Consider the following 19,635-nt stretch of genomic DNA (forward strand, 5'->3'; position numbering starts at 1 on the left):
ATGTTATAGACTTCTATTTTATAAATTCTAATCCTTAGAATATATTAAAAGTACTGATTTTACTATTTTGACATAATCCAAAATTATGACTTGATATAGTTGTAAATATTTTTTAAAAGATGAATTTCTGTGTAATTTTCCCATCAATTTTCTCACATGGGCTCAGGTCAGCCTGAGCCCACGATGGATATAATCCTGGTTGAATTAAGCTTGGACAAGATAGTTCAGTGTAAAGCCCCATTAGATCCGATCCAAATCCGGCCATGCCCAACCATGATCAAGTCTGGTTCATCTTAAGTTGACCCGGTCAAACTGAGATAAAAAATAATAATTTTAATTACTAGCTCATAATTATTGTTTGTTTGTTCCTTTAGAAGTCAACATAACTGAATCACAGCCAGCAAAACATACATGTTCCAGCTTCGAAAAAATTCTCCATTCCCTTTTCCCGCCTTTCTTCCTCCACTTTCACAATCATTTTTGTTTGGTTCTCTCGTAAATCATCAACAACCCAAATTAGATTCATCATCTCGATTTCTCCAGTAATTTGTTTTCCACTTTTTACTCCAATAAGGCAAATCTATTAGTAAAGCAAGTTTTCTGTAATTTGGGCTTTCGATTGCGATTTACATATAAACACATATATTTTCGGCAGTGTCAGTCAAGCGTCAAATGATTACTCGCTCTATCTTCTTCTCCTTCACCCTTCTGCTCGCTGTGTCTTTCTCTATCAGGTAAACCGCTTAGTTAGGGTTTATATTTTTGTATTTCTTTTTGTATAGTTCTCTAAATTTGTCTTTTCATTCCTTTTCAATAAATTTGATTGAGAACTTTGTCTAATCGATAAATTTCTTATCTGCATTATGTGTTTAATTGATGTAACTGAAGGCTGTAATTCAAAGCTAATCTAATGAGTTGGCTAGAGCAAAAAAATTGAACTGTAGTGCAATTGATTATCCTCAACTTAAGAAATTAGGATGGAGTTGGAGTAATATATTTTGTGATTCCATTGGACGGATCCTTCTTAGAATTTTTGTGCAGTTACCATTATATACAACTAGTTTTTCTGATCTCTTATGTTCAATTATTTTATGGAATGTACATATTCAGCAATGGAAGTGAAGAGGAGGAGACTTTAGGTATGATAAAACCAGATGGATTGTTGGGTAACCACACTGAGAAGATAAAAAAGGTCATCATGGAGTCTGGTTTCAGTATCTTCAAAGAGATAATCACTCAGCTTGATGAAGAGCGTGCTTCAAAGTTTTATGCTGACCATTCTTTGAAAGGCTTCTTTCCAAATCTTATCAAATACATGACAAGGTATCTTTACTTCCTTTGTAGTTTTTAACTTATCATATCAACCTCTAACTTAGATTACTTTGTTTAATGTTTGTTAGCTCCTAATTAGATTATTGACTTTTAGTCTGGTTCTAACATTCCGGTTCACACAATTAATCCTCAAGGAGCTATATAAATGGTGTATTCTTTAAAATCCCATTGTCTTGGAGAACTGAAAGACATCTATTACATTTTTCTGGTGATAGGCCAAAAAGAACATTGTTTTCCTCTGTGTCATTCAGTATAAGTTTAGATTTGAAGCTTGAAATGAATAATTTTAAGCCTTCATCTATTTTACTTTAGACATATATGGCAGTTAAAGTCAATGTTCTCATTTACCACCTGGAACGATAAACAAATTCTAAGGAATATTTGTCATACGGATGCCTAAGAGAATCAGATCTTTCTGAGATTTTGACAGTGGATATAATTCTGTATGTTGGTTTGGCATCCATGTGTCGTTTTATTATTGTGTAATATGAAGTGACAGTATAAAGCTTTTATCAGTGGTCCGGTGTTGGCTATGGTATTGAAGAAGGAAAATGCAGTTGCTGACTGGCGTACTCTAATTGGCCCTACGGACTCTCATAAAGCTAAGACTACTCACCCACAGAGGTCATTTTTTTTCCCTTGCATTCAAATTCTTTTATTTCAATTCTTGTCTCATCTCAGGATCTTCTGATTTTGGATTTCCCTGTTCTTTATCTTTCTTTCATAACATGTACCTTTTTTCTTCTTCGTTTTTCTTTTTCAGTATCCGAGCAATGTGTGGGCTGGATTCACAAAAGAATTGTGTTCATGGTTCAGACTCTGTTCAATCAGCTCAAAGGGAAATTTCGTTTTTCTTTGGAGAGAGATCCTCAGGTCCATTCCCACTTCCTACCCTTTTTTGTTCTCAAGATGGTTTTAGAACATAGGCATAAGATGGTGCACATACATGGGGTGTGCTACAGCGCACTTATAGAGTTCGCACATGGTGAGATCTGGATAGTTAGTGACCGAAGTTTGCACGTTAGACATTAGATGAATATCTTCGATATTTCTGTCAAATTCTGATTACTTTTTCATTAGGAATTCAGGGGTTATTGGATATATTGTTTGAACCATCTTATTATCTTGAGGCATAACACCACTTTTATGATAACTTGATGATTTTGCATAATTTGAGTAGTAACCTTAATTATAAACTTGGAAAATCGATAGGATATATATGTAAAACTTGGACCAAAATAAATAGGTTCTGTATTTGAGTAAAGTAGTGGCATTTTTATCCCTCTCTTTGGCAGATAACTGTTTTCTGCTATACTTATCTAAAAAATTCTTGTTTTCTGCTATACTCATTTCAACTCTTATTTCAATCTGGCTTAAGCTGTAACTTCTGCAATAAAATGAAATCAACAGTTGTTTTATCCATGTGTCAAAAGTAATTATTGTTTTTCCCCCAAAAAAAGGAATACCTTTTCAATACAAATGCTGCTAGGTACAGAAATTTTGTCATTGTTGTTCTGCGATAACATTAAAACAAAGCATATTCTATTGTAGATTTTCTAAAGGTTGAAATAGGTTATTGTTTCATAATCGTGTTATATGATCTATATATTTTACATGATTATATATGATATAAAAATGATAATCGTGTTGTACAAGTGCATTGTCCCTCTAAATCTTGCTGTCGTACTAGCACTATTGCAAACTAGGAAGAACATTGCACAGAACTACTTGAGTCATGCTTATCCTCTGCATCTATTTTCAAATGATGCATGTTTCTGATGATATGTCATTTTGCTAGGTGAAGCAGTTGAGATGCATGATGAATTATAAGCACTTGCAGCAGAATGCATGTCATTATTGTGGTTATGTGTATGCACTCTGGGAAGCAAAATGCTGCGAGCTTTAAGTTGTGAGTCGGCATAAAGCATCGACATGAACAAGTTCTTGCAACAGCTTTCACATAAAAAGAGATCCAAATATGGGTTCTGCATTAATTGTGCTCAAATTGGTTAGGACCCTATTGTGAGCAACACAGTTTGTTGTGGGAATTAATGTTACTGCTTATATTTTGGTATAGTCCAGACTTCAGAGCTAGTGAAAATGGATTCTATTTAAATAAATAAAAAATATATTTATTTTTTTTGGTTATTTTCATTGGCAAAGAAGCTAAATTCTTAGGATCATACAAGCCTTATATATAGTGTTTGTGCTAAATCTAGCTGAATTAAAATTAGAGAGTGAAGATGCACTATTAAAGAAAAGACAGTTCAATACGGATGGCTCCTGCCTTAGTAATGGCAGAATTGCTGCTGGTGGAGTTCTTCGGGATGCTGGTGGCGCCTGGCTGGCTGGGTTTACCCATAACTTAGGTACGGGCTCCTCCTTTACTGCAGAGCTCTGGGGGATCTTGTCTGGCATTAAACTCGCCATTCGCATGGGTGTTAAAAGACTTTCGGTGGAGTCTGACAATTTGGAGGCTATCAACAGGATTTCGGATAGACAGGCTGTTTGTCTTAAGAGTCAGAATCTCATTAAAGCCATCTTGAGGCTTCGTCCTGCCTTCGATTCTCTTACCTTCTCCCATATTTATAGGGAGCAAAACCGCGTGGCGGATCGCTTGGCAGCTGCTGGGCATGGGGGGATGTTAGGTGTTTCTACCCTTTCCGTTCCTCCTTCTTTTCTGTTACCTTCTCTTCTTGAGGATAGGATTGGGGTCAGTCTTCCTAGACTGATCCCGGGTTAGGTTTTTGTTTGTTTGTTTTTTTTTCTTCCCTTCTTACCAAAAAAAAAAAAAAAAAAAGAAAAGACAGTTTAATTTTGAGTATTGACTGCTAAGTGTCAGGAATCTAGCATTGGCTGCAGCCAGAGCCTTCCTTGTTTCCTCCTCACTTTTAAGTCGGGCATCTTCAGAGGCCTTTGGCCTATCTTTCGTCTGCACTCGGGCTGCTTGCACAGCCACGAGATCTGCCTCAAAATGGCCCAAATAAGCCCGGCAGCTCTCTGTAACCTCCCTGGCTGAAGCAATTTGTTCATCCTTCAATAATAACTCACGTTGAAGGGCAGGAATTTCTTCATCTCGACAGGCCAGGAGTTCACGAGCTCTCTTCAGATCAACCTCAGCTTGAAGACTGATTGAAATTTGATGTCGGGCCTCCAGCTGCTCATTTCAACGAAGGGCATCCTTAAGGCGCTCGTTAACTTCAGCACTTGAAAACATCGCCTAAAATAAAAAAAGGAAAGACAAAACAAATCAGAGATAGAAAAAGAGATATTTCTAGGCTTGTTCATGGCCCATTGGCATGCAGATCTGCCCAAATCCATTCTTCGTAGATTGGATTTGGACATTACATATTTGACATTTGATCCGAATCTTACTTACTTAAGTTCAAACATAAAATGAGTTGAATTTAGAATTTGTCGCAATAGCTGGGCTACTTGACTTGACTGTCCTTATGTATATATAGATTTAAATATATTTTTTTTGTTTATCTAAGGTTATGTTCATTGAGTTTCGTATTGAAATTGGACGCGCTTTACCGCTATAATCAGACTGCATATTATCTTTTTTTATATAAATATATTAATTGGGAGGGTTAGTTGAACTTAAGAATTAGTTCTCGTAGTTTTGTTCGGCCCGATGTAAATATAGTGCAATTTGGACAAGATATTTAGGTGATAAGTTGGATTGGACCTGGCCGAATCTAAATATTTGTGTAATTTTCTGTTCTCTCATTTCTTTAGTCATTCCAAAACTTCATAGCCGGCATGAAGATCTTACATAAGAGTACATTAAACTGAAAGTAATTAGATTATGGACAGGTCTCCTACAAGTTTAAACCAATGCTAGAACAGTGTTACCAACAAAGTCCTAGTTAATGGCCAGGATTAAAGGGGTTTAAATTACTGGTTGTCTGGTAATTAAGGATAAAAACACATAGTTTATTAATAAAGTTTAGATCCAATGAAATCAAAGAGGTGTTTATTAGTCAAATAATAATGATGAACACCACATCTCCATGGCTAAACTAGAAACTTCCACATGATAGTTTGTAATTCAGACATTCCAAAAATAGTAAATCTTAATTTGCAAGATTAATTTTGACAAAGTTAATTATAAACCCTAGACATCTAGTAGATACGATTTCTCACATGCTCTTGCATTTTAATTACTTTTAACTACCTTGATTTTCTCACTTTTAATTTAATCTCTTCTTACTTGCATCTCGAGGTCCATTTTTATTATTATATTTAACAGAAAAATCAATAGGTTCAAGTGACGAGTTCAGTGACGATTCAAAGTGTACTGTGAAACTCATGTTTACCAAAGAACATCCGACACATATCACTTTGTGTTTTTTCCCACTCTAATTACTGGTAATTGAGCTAATTGTGTACTTAATCTTTGCTTAATTATATAATCACTGGGTAATTACGTAAGATCATACGAACCACATAATGCTAATTAATTAATTAATAGTACTATGCATAATCACCTTGCTTAAAGGCGCCACATTCTCAAGTGGTCCAACTGACATTCGTGTCTATTTTTCATTATCTTAAAGGAAAATAAGCTTTCTGGGTTTCAATCTTTTTTATTTTTCACATATCCGGTTTCTATTTTTTCAATTTATTCATCAACAAAAGAAATGATTGAGAATATCAAACTCAATTAGAAATGTGTGTTTCATTTTATTTTACAATTTTCTAGGCTTTTATGTCTACGTGGCTCTAGGAGGAGAACAATGAAACCATTTATGGGGATGATGGGTTAATATTATGTTCGTGTCCTGTTAATTATCCGATCAGTGTTAAATGAGTCAATTTTAAGCCAATCCAAAAAAAATTAATGTCATCATCATGCAGAGGCGGATCCAGCCTAGAGCTCGGGGGCCATCGGCTCCGCCCTTAAGTACTGTTATTTTTGTCCCGTGTAGCCCCCCAAATATTAGTATATATTTAACATATGTAGTATTATCTCAAAAGTTTAAAGTGGTTGAGTTGGTTAAGAGTCTTGTTTTAAGGTGAGAGGTAATGTGTTCAAACCATATCAATCTCATTTTTTGTTTTATACGAAGTTATTTTTATTATATCTCTTTTTTTAAGAATTTATTATCTCTTTTCTATAAAACAAATCAGTTTTCTATATAAAAAAAAATCAATTTCTTACTTTTGAAATTCAATTAACTTAATTTCTAAATTAAATTTTATGAAAATTATAAAAAAGTTATAGCTAAAAATAAAAAAAGTGTGAAAATGTTACAATTTTTAGCCAACATACAAAAACCATAAAATTTAAATGTGCTAGAAGACGGTTAAAAAAATTTGTCCAACCCTAACAGGTTGGACTTCGAAAATTTAAAAATCGGACTAACATTAGCCCCCCCGGACGTCGATTCCTGGATCCGCCACTGTCATCATGTCAATCTAATCGGGTTAATATTGATTTTTATTTGTCATGTTTTTGGATCACATGTAATTTTATTATGTACCTATGTTACTGATGAAATTTAATAATATAGGAGGATATAGTGATATTTCTAAATATTTTATGACATTTTTGGATTAACAAATTAACCATGAACATCCAAAAGTTGGTTGCTATCATATTGGATTCGCGTAATGTGTTTTACAAGTGACATATAATTTTACTATCTCTATTAATGATGACATATAAAAATATGGAAGGTTTGAATTTTAAATGAAATGTAAAAAATCAGAGAATATAATAATAATTTAAATATTCATGTCATTTTGTATTATTTTTGAGTTAGTAGGTCCACCTTAACCCAACTAAAAAATTTGCATAACAAAATTACATGTATCAACTCAAAAATTGACTAATTATGTATTAAAATAAACTCAAAAATTATAATTTTGTATAAATTTCAGGTTATGTGCAATTTTAATTTTACTATCTGAAGATATTTATTTAGAAAATGGTTAATTAAATTAAGCTAAAGTTTTCATTATAAGGGTAAAACTAAAATTGAAGTTTTCTATTACTATAAGACAATATTGTGCTATATTATAAGGGTAATGGTGACTCTTCCAAATAACTAAAGGGTAGATATGAATATATCGAAAAATATACATCAAAGATATATGTGTTTTTATATCAAGCTAACAAACAAGGAGGATCTTTAGATATTGGAATCAATGACCTTCAAGACATATGAATCAATGAGATGCATTTTGAATCCTCTTCGGACTAGGATAGATGATTCGTGCATATGATTAAGGAATAGTAATTCAGGTATATTACTAACTGTCTAAAATATGTCCACCATTAAGGAGTGGACATACTATCCTCCAAAAAAGTTAGGGCGAACACTTTACATCGCCAACCAGTTTTTCCTTTGACACTCTATAAATAGAACGAGACTTCGTGGTCAAAGTACATACATACATCTATTGCAATTACTACTCGATTTCTTAGTGCTCTTGTTGGGCTTGGCCCAATTTTAATTTATGAAAATAAGCTCATGCCTTTGTGTTTTAGATGGAAAGTATCCCACATTGCTTTCAAAGCACTTGGTGGAGATACTTATTAATAAGGTCCTCACACACTTGGGGTGTGCCCCAAGGGGTACCCACTTTTGTGAAATGGTGAGGACCTACCTCTTGCTTGACGAGTACCCACTTTTTATTATTATTTTATTAAATTCGATTTTAATTTTTATTTAATTTATTAGTCTCTGAATTAGTCTTTCTGAACGTTATTCTCTTAACGTCTATTTTTCTGAACGTGTCTTTCTCAAACCCAGTCCCACCACCTTCCCTGATTTTTCTCTCCCACCTTCTTCTCCACTGAATCAGAGCTCAACAGCTCTTTTCTCCAGTATAAATAGGTGTGAGAGACTGGCTTACTTACGTGATTAATTTATTCATTCATTTTTTCGATTCTCAGAAAACTGAGCAAATTACTGAGTGTAGACAGAAACGATTTTGTACGGTTGCAATACAAAATCGTATTATAGAGGGTTGTTTTATCCTAGAGGCGACCAGAATTTACACTGCTTGTAATTTTCCGACAGTTCCGCGAACGTCTTAAAGAAAGCGGCATTGTCCGCGACTCTGCCCATTTCTTTTTTTTCTTCGGTCTTTTCCTGTTTTTCCAATTCCAGTTCCAATAATTTTAAGACGATTCAATTACTGCTGATATGGCTACCGAACAATCAAATGGGGTTGCTGAAATCAACAAGCCATTCCGGTTTGAAGGAGCTCACTTCCGAATGTGGAGACAGAAGATGCTGTTCTACCTCACCACAAAGAAGGTAGCTTCTGTTCTGAGTTCTGAAAAGCCGGTTGTTCTTAAAGATGGTGCTGAGGCAGATGTTCGTGCTACTGAAAAATGGACAGAAATAGACTTTCTGTTCAAAAATTATATCCTCAATGGGGTTAGCAGATGACTTGTATGACTATTACACTGCTGAAGAAAAAACTGCCAAAGAAATTTGGGAAGCTCTGCAGAGGAAATATGACACAGAGGAGGCAGGGTTGAAAAAATATGCTGTCAGCCGCTACCTCAAATTTCAGATGACTGATGACAAATCAGTGGAGATTCAATCTCATGAATTACAAAAAATAGCACATGAAATTATCTCAGAAGGTATGCCTCTAAATGATCAATTTCAAGTTGCTGTAATTATTGACAAATTGTCTCCTTCGTGGAAAGATTTTAAAAATGTTTTGAGGCACAAAACAAAAGAATTTTCAATTGAAATTCTGATTACACGCCTCCAAATTGAGGAGGAAGCTCGAAAACAAGATTTAAAAGAATAAGTGCTTATTGTTTCTAATAACACTAAAAGATTCACTGATGTTCTGAAACCCATTCAAAAAAATTTTAAGAATCAGAACCGCAAACTAATCCAAAACCGCGACACCCGAGTTAATTTGAATTGGAACCTTCAAAGGAACCAAAATAGGCCACAACAACAGCCACCTAGAAATGATGCTGCTTTCCTGTGCTTTAATTATGGGAAACTAGGTCATATGGCACGTAAGTGCAGGAACAGGCCAAACACTACTCCTAGTGTTAACCTGACTAAAGAGCAACATAATTTTATTGTTATGATTTCTGAGATCAACCTCATAGGTGGATCAGATGGGTGGTGGGTAGACACTGGTGCTTCCCGCCATGTTTGCTATGATAGAAGTATGTTCAAAACATACACTGTTGTGACCGAAGATAAGAAAGTGTTGTTGGGTGATTCCCATACCACTATTGTTGCTGGAATTGGTAATGTGGAATTGAACTTCACATCTGGAAAAACATTAACTTTGAAGGATGTGATGCATACTCCAGAAATAAGGAAAAATTTGGTTTCAGGCTATCTTCTCAACAAGGCTGGTTTCACTAAGACTATAGCGGCAGATTTATTTACTTTGACTAAGAACAATGTGTTTGTAGGAAAGGGTTATGCAACTGAAGGCATGTTTAAGTTGAATGTTGAGATTAATAAAGTGAATGTTTCTGTTTACTCCTTGTGTACTTTTAATATTTGGCATGCTCGTTTTTGTCATTTTAATAAGTGTATCATTAAGAACATGAGTAACTTAGGATTAATTCCAAAATTGAATTTAAATGATTTTCTTAAATGTGATTATTGTAGTCAGTCAAAAATCACAAAAACACCTTATAAATCTGTTGTTAGGGATTCTGAACCTCTAGATTTAATTCATTCTGATATATGTGAATTAGATGGAAAGTTGACTAGAAATGACAAACGGTATTTTATAACCTTTATTGATGACTGTTCTGACTTTACTTTTGTTTATTTGAAGAAAAATAAAAGTGAAGCGTTTGACATGTTTAAGTTGTTTATAGTTGAAATAGAAAATCAATACAATAGGAAAGTCAAGAGACTTCGCAGTGATAGAGGCACATAATATGGTTCTATCTTGTTTATTGATTTTTATAAATCACATGGTATTATTATACATGAAACCACAACACCTTATTCACCAGAAATGAACGGAAAGGCTGAAAGGAAAAATAGGACACTTACCGAATCTGTAGTAGCTATTATGCTTAGTTCAGATGCTGCCTCACATTGGTGGGGAGAAATCCTATTGACTGTTTGCTATGTGCTAAATAGGGTCCCTAAATAAAAAAGCAAAATCTCTCCTGATGAGATCTTGAAAAATAAAACACTTAGCCTAGCCTATCCTATTTTAGAACTTGGGGTTGTTTGGCTTACGTTAGGATTCCTGACCCTAAGAGAGTCAAACTTGCTAGTAGGGCTTATGAATGTGTGTTTATTGGATATGCTGTGAATAACAAAGCATATAGGTTCTATGATTTGAATGCACATGTTATTTTGGAGTCAAATGATGCTGACTTTTATGAAGATAGATTTCCTTTTAAATTGAGAAATAGTGGGGGTGCATCATCTAGTAGCATGCCTGCTGTTAGACCTATAGTACAAAAAGAGAGTGAGGAATCTGAACTTAGGAGAAGTAAGAGACCTAGAGTATCTAAAGACTTTGGTTCTGACTTTTATGCATTCACAGTAGAAGAGGATCCACTTACTATACATGAAGCCTTAACCTCCTTAGATGCTGATCTATGGCAAGAATCCATTAATGATGAAATGGACTCACTTGAGTAAAACCAAACTTGGCACTTAGTAGACTTACCACCAGGTTGCAAACCAATAGGTTGTACATGGATCTTCAAAAAGAAACTGAAACCTGATGGTTCAGTAGATAAGTATAAGGCTCGCCTTGTAGCTAAAGGCTTTAGACAAAGAGAAAATGTTGATTTCTTTGATACTTATTCACCTGTTACTAGGATTACATCAATACATGTTTTGATTGTTATTGCCTCTGTGCACAATCTTGTGGGGCACCAAATAGATGTTAAAACTGCGTTTTTGAATGGTGAATTAGAAGAAGAGGTTTATATGGATCAACCTGAGGGCTTCGTAGTTTTTGATCAAGCCCATAAGGTATGTAAGTTAGATAAGTCTTTATATGGGCTAAAACAAGCACCTAAGCAATGGCATGCAAAATTTGATTATGTTAAGTCAATGCTATGTGAAAACTTTGACATGAAAGATCTAGGAGAAGCGAACGTCATTTTTGGCATAAAGATAACTAGGTCTGAAACTAGAATTTCTTTAGATCAATCTCACTACATTGAGAAGATTCTAAAGAAATATAACTACTTTGATCGTAAACTATGTACACCTTATGACCCTAGTATAAATTTTTTTAAAAACACTAGAGATAGTGTAAGACAATCAGAGTATGCTAGCATAATTGGCAGCCTTCGTTATGCCACTGATTGTACTAGACCCGACATCGCGTATGTCGTAGGATTGCTATGCAGATTTACTGGTAGACCTAGTGTGGAGTATTGGAATGCTATAGAAAGGGTCATGGGATACCTTAAAAGAACCATGAAACTTGGAATACATTATCAAAGGTTTCCAGCAGTCATTGAAGGATATAGTGATCCTGACTGGAATACCTTATCAGATGATTCCAAGGCTACTAGTGGCTATATTTTCAATATAGCTGGTGTTGCTGTTTCATGGAAGTCTAAGAAACAGACTATTCTAGCTCAATCAACTATGGAATCAGAACTTATTGCACTAGCTGTGGCTAGTGAAGAAGCAAGTTGGTTGAGAAGTCTGTTAGCTGAGATTCCCCTATGGGAAAACCCGATTCTAGCAGTATTGATCCACTGTGATAGTACCGCGGCTATTGTTAAGATTCAGAATCATTATTACAATGATAAGAAACGACAGATACGTCGTAAGCACAACACTGTTAGAGAGCTACTCACTAAAGGAGATGTTAGAGTGGATCACATACGCTCAGAAGAGAATTTAGCCGATCCTTTGACGAAAGGATTAGCTAGAGAGAAAGTCCAAAATACGGCAAAGAGTATGAGACTTATGCCCTTATAGTGATGTGTTACACACAATGGTAACCCAACCTATAGACTGGAGATCCCAATAAATAGCTAGGTTCAATGGGTAATAATAAGTTGTGATGTAATATGTGTCAGATCATGCAATTTGAAGCATGAACATCCTGAAGCGATGTGAGGATGAGATAATAGAAAATCTTAATGAAGTCTATACTCCAGTTGGAGTGAAGTACATAGCTACAGGAGTACTTTTGATAGACTCACCTATATGAATGTGGAAGTGAGGCCGCTTCCTATGAGTTTAGGGCAAAACTCTAGAGCATTCATTATACCAGGATAAACGTGCATGGCCATAAACGCACGAGCTACTAGAACTACACTCTGAAAAGGTTATGGCGTGGTATAATCTCAGAGATAGAGTTTAAGACTACGAGTCACTCTAGTAAAATCTGAACTATACTCACTACGCAAAGGTTCAAATCGAAAGATACCTCTGTTTATGTCTGACCTTATGTAACTTCTCAATAAAACGTTTTCAAAAATTCTAGTGGGAGATTGTTGGGCTTGGCCCAATTTTAATTTATGAAAATAAGCCCATGCCTTTGTGTTTTAGGATGGAAAGTATCCCACATTGCTTTCAAAGCACTTGGTGGAGATACTTATTAATAAGGTCCTCACACACTTGGGGTGTGTCCCAAGGGGTACCCACTTTTATGAAAGGGTGAGGACCTACCTCTTGCTTGACCACTACACACGCGCGCGTGCCGCCGTCCGTCCGAACCGGGCCGGGCCGGGTTGGGTTGGTGTGGTGTGGTGTAAATCCTATAATTTTTTATTGAAAAATTAATAATATTTTTTATTATTATTTTATTAAATTCAATTTTAATTTTTATTTAATTTATTAGTCTCTGAATTAGTATTTCTGAACGTTATTCTCTTAACGTCTATTTTTCTATCTTACTTCAGGCATAGAATGAGTTCCCGCTGCCATTGGAGCACTATTGCACATATTCATTCGTATCAAATTAGCGTTGTGAGCATGGACGAACAAACACGCAACCGTGACTCAGCAAAATAAAACAAAAATCCATCATCATTGCATCTTTAATAGAAATCCTAAGCCTCTTCCAAGTCACTCTAAACTTGGATAAGCGTATTGAGGAATGCCTAGTTTCACTAGACCTTGAAACAAGGAATTCATGGATCGTACAACTAAGAATCTTCTTTACAATGTTAGCAGTTTTCAAGAAGCCACTAACATGAATGCAATAATAATGGTAGTGTTACAATAAAAGTTGGACACTGTCGAGGAAGCTATTAAGTTGGCAAAAAAATAAGATTCTATCTCACGCTCTACCAAGCAGCACACTATCTGTAGCTTCCATTTGTAGGAGGAATATGTCACAAGAATATTAGTGGGAAGACAAAAAAGACAAGGCCAAGAGAGAAACAGTAAACTCATCGCAGACACTGATACTATCATTCTCGGTCATTATCTTCCTCCCACAAAAGAAAATCAGAAGAAAAGTAAACTTATACATTTCTAGAGAGTTGGAAGAAATGCAGGAAGAATGTAAGAGTCAGGAAATAGAGATCGTTGTAGTGATTTTCCTTTTATAAAGTTCGCTACAGGAAAGATGAAATGTCACCTCCAATGAAAGTTTCCTGATGATAACGCTCCTTGGAATTCACAACTTTTTTTACCTATTTACATCTAGGTTAAACACCTAGTGGTACGTGTTGCACATCCCGTGAAATTAAGTAACAGTGGAAATAATGCCTACAAGGAAGACGACATGCCTACTAGGGATGAGATTACTTTGAGGTAATGCGACACGATGTCTCACCTACTCAACAGGGAAAAAAGATCAAGTGCGACGCAATGAAATCCAAGCCTTATCAAAAGGGATCTTTAGGAGCTTTATGAATCGAAGGGAGTGAGTCATTTGATATGTACAAATACACATCAAGATACATGTGTCCTCATTTCAATGTACATACACATCTATTATAATTATTACTTGATTTCTTAACGCTCATCCTAAATTGTGTTAACTTAGACATCAGAGTGAATTCGTCGGTCAATGATTTCAATTAGATAATGTTTATGTCTTACTTTAGGCATAGGAGTTCCCGTCGTAGTCGAAGCACTATGGCACTGATTTAGTTGTATCAACTATTATCTATTTTTTTTCTAAAGTATATTTTAAATCATAATTTCTCACCGTTATTGAAATGACATTGTTTTAGAAAAATTTATTTATTTCAAAATGTTTATCATTTTAAAAATTAAAGTTATATTAATAAAATTTCAAATATATTTTAGGAAAATTACAAAAATGGATCAAATAGGATGCTCATTTACATATTTAACTCATTTACTCAACCTACTACATATTTAGACTGTTTTTGTGTAACTTTCCCATAATACCCCTAACCTTCCCACTTCCCTTTATGCGAACGTTCTCTCCCCTCTTTTCCTTGGGTGCGCGAAACGGCTGTTGGCTCCTCCATTAATGATTCCAAGACTTTTGATCTTCCTATCTTCCTTTAAATTGCACGAAATCTGCACCATTTCTCCAAATCACAATGTATTTCTCTTTTTCCTCTCTTCATCTCTTGATTATGCAACTTCCTAATCCTAGAAACGAAGCCATAGTTCTTCATCTTCATGTTTCTGCTCGTTACTTGGTTTCTTTCTTCTTGTTACCATCAAAGAAATGGTTATTCTACGTTATTTCTATCATTTTTCCCAATTTATCATATTGTTATTGTCGCTTTTAAGGGTGAAAGGCGCGAAAAATGTAAGTAGCTGCTGTTTTTTCTGCGTTTTTCCATGAATACACTTCGCGTAGTCGATGATTTCGCGAAGATCTGCGAAGAGAAAGAGCCTGAAACGTGAAGATCTACTTTGCAAATCGATTAGTTCGCGAAGTCTGCGAGTAGAAAAGTTCATGATTTCACTCGCAGACTTCACGAAAGCATCGATATGCGACGTAGATCGTCACGTTTTAGACCTCGCATACCTCGCGAAAACATCGATTAGCGAAGTAAAATCGTCTCTTTCCCTGCACATTTACATTCGCATGCTTCGCTAATCCTCATTTCGCAAAGCCAAAATCGTCTTTTTCCCTGCCTAACACGATTAATTTTTCCTGAAGGTGGTTGATTACATAACATCCCTTTTTGGAAGGCGGTGTATTGGGCTGCAAGGGAGATGATTTGAAATGACTAGTTTGGAGAGATTGTGCCAATCTTGGTGTGCACCATGGGACACGTCCATCCCAAAAGATATGGACTTCCATTTCTCATCCCAAAAGGTCTGGACTTCCTGTAGAGAGAGAAATTTCCGTCCAGATTAGTCAGGTTCACTTTGAAGTGATTTGTTAAGAGTTTATTGTGGCAATCTTGTTGTAAATTTTGATAATGTTATGATTTTAATGTTGTAATTGTGGCAATCTTGTTGTAAATTTTGATAATATTATGATTTTAATGTTAGAATCCGTTGTTGTTTGGCATTTTTTTGTTATATACCACTTCGCGAATTAGCTTCAAAACACATCCAAGTTTCGCATATGCTAATTAAAATCATCAAGTAAACCAAACATTAGCTTCGCAGGCTTCGCATATGCTAATTAAATTCATCAAGTAAACTCAAACATTAGCTTCGCAGGCTTCGCATAAGATCGAATATGCGAAGTCAGACGGGAGGGAGACAGACGCGCGTAAATATTGAAGGTATTATGAGAAAGTCACACAAAAAACAGTCTAGATATGTAGTAAATTGTGTAAATGGACCTTCCATTACATTTAACCCTAATTATATAGTAATGAAAATTAACAAAAATAATGAAAAGGTAAAAGTACATTATTGTTTACAAACGGTGGGAGCACACTTTAATGTTAATTTAGTCATATATAGACTTTGGAGGCAGATAGTGATATCCAATCACGTGCTTTAAAGAAGCAACTAATTTCAAAAACTGTGCTCTGCTGCGATTTACAAAGAAGAAGAAAGAAAAATGATTTAATTATAAAAAGAAAATGGAATCAAGGAAAGTAGTAAGAAAATAAAAGAAAAAGTCAACCCGACCCCTTTGGTACACGTGTTGATCCGACAGGAGATCATGGAGTGTACTTTGTCGTGACACGTATCCAACTGTCTTAAACCTAACCCCATTACCATCAAACAAACAAACCCTGAGCTTCTTGTACATCTACATGGACCTACCTATGTGGACCAATGACATGCGAGATTGACGTCTAATGGGACCAAACCCCCGTTTTTTTCTTTTCTTTTTCTTTCAATTTAAATGCTTTCTTTTATTTAAAGCACCCTTAATTATTTCCCAAATCAATTTGAATAAAGTTTTCCTTTACATACACAAATTAAATAAAGTTTTAAATTATGAGTTTCTCTTCTGTGTAGTGTACATTTTAATTATTTTTCAGATATAGTATTCTCTAGTTTTTTTCTTTTTTTATATATACATATATGATGAATATCAAACTGATTTTTTTAGACTTACTTATTGTCTCAAATAAGATAGAAAAATGGTTAGGGGGAGTCGGGAATCGACGTCTCCATTTCAATATCTAATTGAAACCCAAAAATTTCACATGTAATAGACTTTCAGAAAACCTAAAAAAATTCTACTGATAAAATAGACTCTTCTAAACAAGTGAATCCCCAGTTTATGAGCAACCTTCTTCACTAACAACTACAATCTTGTAAATATTATAGCATTGTTTCCTAAATTAAAAGATATGGATTTTCAGTTACACGTCGATGATCAAAGAGCCCTTAACCCTCCTCTAGGCTATCTAGGTTTCTCCATTTATTGAAATTAGACATGTGATTTCCACTTTCTATTGGATTAGTGAATGATGTAAATGCATTTTGCTTGTGCTCCTGCCAAATCTCCTTAAATGCTTGGTTAGAATTACTTGCTTTCGCAAAGGTTTGTGAGGATTTGAAAATTACTTTGACTTAAGCCCAGTTTCGGTCTTGCTAGAAGACAGTAAAAAAAAGACTTTAGATGATATGAGTTTATTAGAAAACGAGTCGCCATGGGAAGGGATTCTTAACTGGCAAGATGCAAAGTATCAAGAATTTTAAATCGAAGTGGTTTTGGCTGGAAGGAAATCAATTTAAGGTTATTCTCTCATAGAGTGGCAAAAACTGTTTTCAAGTCTGATGCATGCTCCTCCACCACTATGATTTTTACTATCATATCATCCATGTAGATTTCCATCTTTTCCCTAATGATGTCCTTAAAAATATTTTTCGCTACCCACTGATATGTTGCTCTGGTGTTTTTAAGGCCGAAGGGCATGGAGTTGTAATAGTATGTACCTTTGTGCGTAGTAAAACTTATCTTGATCATATCTTCTAGGTTCATGGAGATTTGATGGTATCCTGCAATATTGTCTAAGAGAAAATAGATTGCATATCCATATCTTGATTCGATAATCATGTTGATGCATGGAAGGGGGTAAGAATGCATCGGGTAAGCTTTGTTGAGATTTATGAACTCAACACATAATCTCCACTTGCCATTATATTTTTTCACCCGACATTGGCCATCCATTTACGGTAATAACCCTCCTCAATGTAACCATAATCCTTTAACTTTTTAACCTTTTCTTGGATTAACTTTTGTCTTTCTACCCTATGGCTGCGCTTTTTTTGTACGACTAGAGTAGTTGTGGGGTCTGCATTTAGGGAATGCATAATCACACTATAGAAACTCCCATAATATCTTCCAGACACTATAAAAATACCGTGATGTTTTCTTTAATATTCCTATCACTTCGTCTTTTGCATCTTTCGTTGTGTCTGCTAAGATTTGTACAAACTTACCTTTGGCCAACCAAACGATTTCGAGGGTTCTCATAGGATCGACTCTCTCTCTCTCTCTTTCTCTCTTCATCCACCAGATCTATTGACACTAGCTTCATGCTCAAAGAAGCTGTGTATGTCTCTTAGGATATCAACTGGTTTTCCTTACACGATGGCCAATCCTCACTTTATAGGGATATGCCATGCCAAGTGGTGGATGGAAAGAGCTCTATCAGACTTTGACAATAATGCCCTACCAACAATCACATTATAGGGAGAACAATATCGACCACTAAGAATTATGATTTCGTATACCATTTGGGGGTGCCATCCCCTATTGATACCTTCATGTGAATGCTGTCAAGTATCGGAACTATGTGCCCATTGATGCCCGAACAATGCAGGTAGAAATCGTTCAACGTCTAGCCGAAGTATTTCGAATGCTTTTCTAGTGATAATGTTCACCAAACTCCCCATATCCACAAAAACCCAAGGGACTTGAAGTTTCTCAATTAACATCTCTATCAGTAAAGCATCATCGTGGGATTTCTTTGGGAGGTTTTTTAGTGTATCAAAGGTGAACTCCGGTTTAGACTTAGATAATCTCTCCATATCTTCTGAAATTCTTTTTCTTTTTACTAAAAGATCTTCTAACGTGCCACCCATAATTACATTAATGACCCCTCTAGGCGCATGTTTGGCCGGGCATCAGTTATGTTGCTCTAGCGCCTTCTCAAGGTATTTTAAAAATTTATTTACCTTCTCTTGCTCTGCCATCTTATTAAGCTTCATCCTAGTTATCCGCAATCTTATGTGTCATGGCCTTCACTTTTATGGAACTCACAATATGTGCTGTCTATTCTTCTTTACCCAATAAAGGATTTCTTTTCTGAGAGCATTTAAGGGAGCAAAGCTTTAGTCAGCTTGTTTTTTTGACCTTCGACAATCCATGCCTCTGTCATTTCTGGAATCTTTGGAGAGTTTACTAGTCACAATATATCCTTTAGTAAGGGATTTAAGTGGTGCCCATCCCACTTGATGAAATCCCTAGCAAGTCGTATTAGATCTGGAAAGGTCTTAGGTCGTCTAGTAGTTAGCTCTTTGGATAGATCTTTGCTCCTACAATTGGAATCCATGGCTTTGATAACTCCATCTATATTCAGTTGACAGATCTGTATTGCAATTGTTGGAAATCTTTCTACCCACTCATGAAGGGTTTCATAAGGCTCATGCACCAGGTAATTCAAATCGTGCATAGTTTTTCTTTTGGGAATGGACGTGTGAAGTGTTTTGCAAACTCATTTGCCATTTGGTCAAACATCCGTATAAATTCTGGAAGAAGTTGGTCGTACCAATAGGCTGCAGATTCTTTAAGCGTGGTGGGGAATAGTCGGCATATGAGTGCATCTGTGGTTGTGATGGTCTCTAGGGCTCGGTGAAAGTACTTCATATGTGCTGGTGGGTCAGTCATCCTATTGTATTATTTCAATGCTGGACATTTGAACCCTCATGGCATGGGTTTGTCCATAATCTCATCACAAAGTGGTGTGCTAACATTCGTTAATTATGGTATTGGGGA

The 19,635-nt window shown here is 35.5% G+C and overlaps 1 protein-coding gene across 3 annotated transcripts; it reads left to right on the forward strand.

Annotated features, from left to right (window-relative positions):
• The first annotated feature begins 376 nt into the window (after positions 1-376).
• Positions 377-3,480, forward strand: LOC136221867 (probable nucleoside diphosphate kinase 5). Of its 3 annotated transcripts, none has more exons than XM_066009335.1 (5): positions 377-734; positions 1,111-1,323; positions 1,849-1,956; positions 2,096-2,205; positions 3,131-3,480. In XM_066009335.1, the coding sequence occupies exons 1-5, from the start codon at positions 673-675 to the stop codon at positions 3,160-3,162; spliced, it is 525 nt and encodes a 174-aa protein (XP_065865407.1). In that variant the 5' UTR covers positions 377-672; the 3' UTR covers positions 3,163-3,480. The 3 variants fall into 3 exon arrangements, with proteins under 3 accessions (XP_065865407.1, XP_065865405.1, XP_065865406.1); XM_066009333.1 differs by having other exon boundaries at positions 3,137-3,480; XM_066009334.1 differs by having other exon boundaries at positions 3,140-3,480.
• The last annotated feature ends 16,155 nt before the right edge of the window (positions 3,481-19,635 follow it).

This window comes from Euphorbia lathyris, chromosome 3 (genome assembly GCF_963576675.1).
Source record: "Euphorbia lathyris chromosome 3, ddEupLath1.1, whole genome shotgun sequence".
In the NCBI taxonomy this organism is placed as follows: Eukaryota; Viridiplantae; Streptophyta; class Magnoliopsida; order Malpighiales; family Euphorbiaceae; genus Euphorbia; species Euphorbia lathyris.